The sequence below is a fragment of the Alligator sinensis genome, unplaced genomic scaffold, assembly GCF_000455745.1.
Source record: "Alligator sinensis unplaced genomic scaffold, ASM45574v1 scaffold1426_1, whole genome shotgun sequence".
NCBI lineage: Eukaryota > Metazoa > Chordata > Crocodylia > Alligatoridae > Alligator > Alligator sinensis.
Window position 1 is genome coordinate 38508 of NW_005843250.1, and position 2880 is coordinate 41387.

The 2880-nt window shown below is 57.2% G+C and overlaps 1 protein-coding gene across 1 annotated transcript in view; it reads left to right on the plus strand.

Annotated features, from left to right (window-relative positions):
* The window catches only part of LOC102381781 (zinc finger protein 420-like), a 33170-nt gene that overhangs the window by 1527 nt on the left and 28763 nt on the right, over positions 1–2880 (plus strand). Inside the window, exon 2 of the mRNA XM_025194568.1 lies at positions 1624–1654. Coding sequence (XP_025050353.1) covers positions 1624–1654 — 31 coding nt within the window. The remainder of the gene's footprint in view (positions 1–1623; positions 1655–2880) is intronic.

Below are 2880 nucleotides of genomic sequence, written 5' to 3' on the forward strand. Positions count from 1 at the left end.
GGCCTGCTCAGGCCCATCAGGTGTCTGCAAGGAGCTGATGCTGCCACCCCCCAAGCTCCATTTGGCAGGCATTGCTTTTCAGCTTCTTTCCAGGACTCTGCACCACTGGGTGCCTGGTGCTCCCCTCTCCCCACTGGCGACATGTAGGGGGTGCACATGCACGCCCTCAGATCAGCCATACACCCCCTGGAAGTGCCAGCTGCAAAACCAGAATTGCCCATCCCCCTGCCCCGGTTGGCAATCTGGTGCCCCACCAGACTCAGGAGGCACCAGTCACCCATGCCCTTCCCTAAAGGGATCTTCACTGCCTTCTCTGTAACAGGGAGACTCTGCTAAGGAAGCACCAAAGTGAACATGCTATCCCTGCGGATGGCTTTTGTGTCCTCTCCGGAGCTGTACAATAGGAGCAGACCAGGGTCCCAAAACATTTCCAGGGTGGAATCTCTGTTGTATCCTAGCCTCTTCTCTTTCCAGAGCTTTCACCACATCCAGGGGTTGTTGCTAACCCTTGGGAACAGGAGTTCGTCCCACTCGAGGTTCCCCCCCATGTTTTGCTGTGCAACAAGAACCCTGCACTTTTGGAGGAACTTCTAGCCAGGGGCAGTAGAGTCCCTTTTCTGGGGGAAGTGGGGTAGCAGGACTGAAGGAGGTGCAGCCTGTGGCAGGTCCAGCCTTTCCTGTGGAGGAGCGGGGAAAGTATGAGGCCATCCCCTGGGTGAACTGCAGCACGTTGTAACCTCCCATGGTGAAGCTGAGGCCTCACTCCTTTTTGGATTCAGTGTCCCATAGGGGCTACTCTGAGAAGTTAATTGTCCATCATTGAGCGCTTTCTTGCATTCATCTCCTTCATAATTGTCCTCTCTGTTGATTTCCCCAGGGTATAAAGCCACTGCCACTTTCTCCGAAAATAACCTTGTGACTTTTGAACAAGCTTGTTTTTTGGCAGCAGGACTGGCACGTCTGTTTGCTGGCGGTGGCCTCAGGAAGAGGGGAGGGAATGGGAACCTGTGACATGTTCAGAAGGTGCCCATTACTGGGTGAATCTCTAAGGGGCTGTACAGGTTGAGGAGCAATGGGTGTAGGTGAGGGAGTGTGTCAAAGACAGTGAGAATCTAACACTCCTTTCCAAGAAGGGAGCATTGTTTTAGATCAGTTAAGGTCACCTGCTGCACCTTCCCAAGGCCTGAGTTCAATGCCTGCTTCCCACAGGCAGTTCTCACTGGGTTTTGTGATACTGTCTCATGGAGAACAGGAGGGTGTGTTACAAGAGTAGATACATCAGCGCTCATCTTCAGAGCCCTGCAAAGAGTTGAACAGGAGCTTGGGGAGGCACCTAAACCCACTAAGGTCCCTGTTAGCCAAAATGGACCGGGCTCCATGTGGGCATTCAGTCAGCCTTTGCTGCAAAAAGAAAGACCAAATGGCTGCTTCTCTCCCACAGCAACTCCAGCAAGTGACTGGGAATGTAGGTAAGCCCAGTTGGGACCCTGCTCATGAGGACAGGTCTCCATTCTCACCCGTGTCCACAGCCATGTTGGGCTCCAGTTCCTATTAGATGATGGCACTGACTCCAGGAGGGATGAAGCTTGTAGATCTCCTTTGATTTCTCACCCCTGGGTTCAGGTTCCAGAGAGTGAAAAGGCTGCTGGACAAGGTGACGTTGGAGGGGGCGATTTAGAGCCTGGCTTCACGTTCCACCTCTAGCAGCCGCTGTCAGACGGATTGCTACCTTTGGTCTCTCCACCCTGCTATGGAAACCCCCTGTTTACTGGAGTGTGAAAGCCCAGCAAGCCCTTGAATATTTGAAATGGGCCTTCAGCTCTGCCCTGTTAGCTCACCCAGACCCCACCTTGTTACTTGCGAAAAGAAAAGTGGATGCATCCAGCACTGCATTGGGTGTGGGTCCCGCAGATGACATCCAAGCTCCTCTGTGTTCACAGCCTTGTCCTCCCTATTCCCCAGCAGCTCCTCAGGCACGGGCGGGGGCGGGGAGGGACAGCAGGTGTGGGGCAAGTAGGGCCGCAAAGGAAAGCTGATGGGTGCAGGGGATGCCCGGCTGGATGGGGCGGGAGCACCAGGGCGGTGCCGAGGGAATCAGGCGGGCCAGCAACTTGGTGTCTGGGCTGGGGCGCCCCAGCCAGCGCTGCAGCTCCAGGCACCAGATGTGAAAGTGCAGGAAGAGGGGGGCCGCCAAATCCGGCACTGGTGCAGGCCCAGACTGCCTCTGATGCCGCCTGTCAGCATCATGGGGGACATAGGCTGGGCTGGGGGCAGCCGCCCCATCTTCCTCTGGAGGTACAACGTTTTCCCTCACCTGGGCCACCGGAAACGGCTCCACGGGAGGACCCCCAGGGCTGGGAGGCGCAGGGAGCCAGGTCCGCAGCCCTCGGTTCCTCAGAGGTCCAGGAAAGGTCGGGGCACGCGAATCTGGGCCTGTGGCGGGGGCCAGAGGGGCCCCGCTGAGCTGCCCTCACCACGGCAGGGCACGGCCCCAACTCCCACCCCACGCGGTGCGGACCCCACGGGCGCGCTGGGCCGGGTCACGTCCCCACTAGGAGCGCAGCAAACAGGGCCAACGCGGCTGCCAGCACCCCACGCGAAACACGGCTCCCACCTTCATGCCCGGTGTTGTCCCCAAAGGACAGAGAGTTCGTGCCCGGTGCGCTTGTGCCAATAAACACACAGGGGTGAAGGATCCAACTTAACCTTTATTTCCTGCGCAGAAAGTGGTGCTTGGCAATCGTTCGCAAAGCAAGCACCCCCACCCCAGTGGGCGTCTGCCTTATATAGCTACGTAACAGGTTAAACCTGCTGATGTGATGACATGTATAGCAAGCCCAGCAAGTAACCCCCCTTCCAGCTCCCCCCCAAGTAACCCCC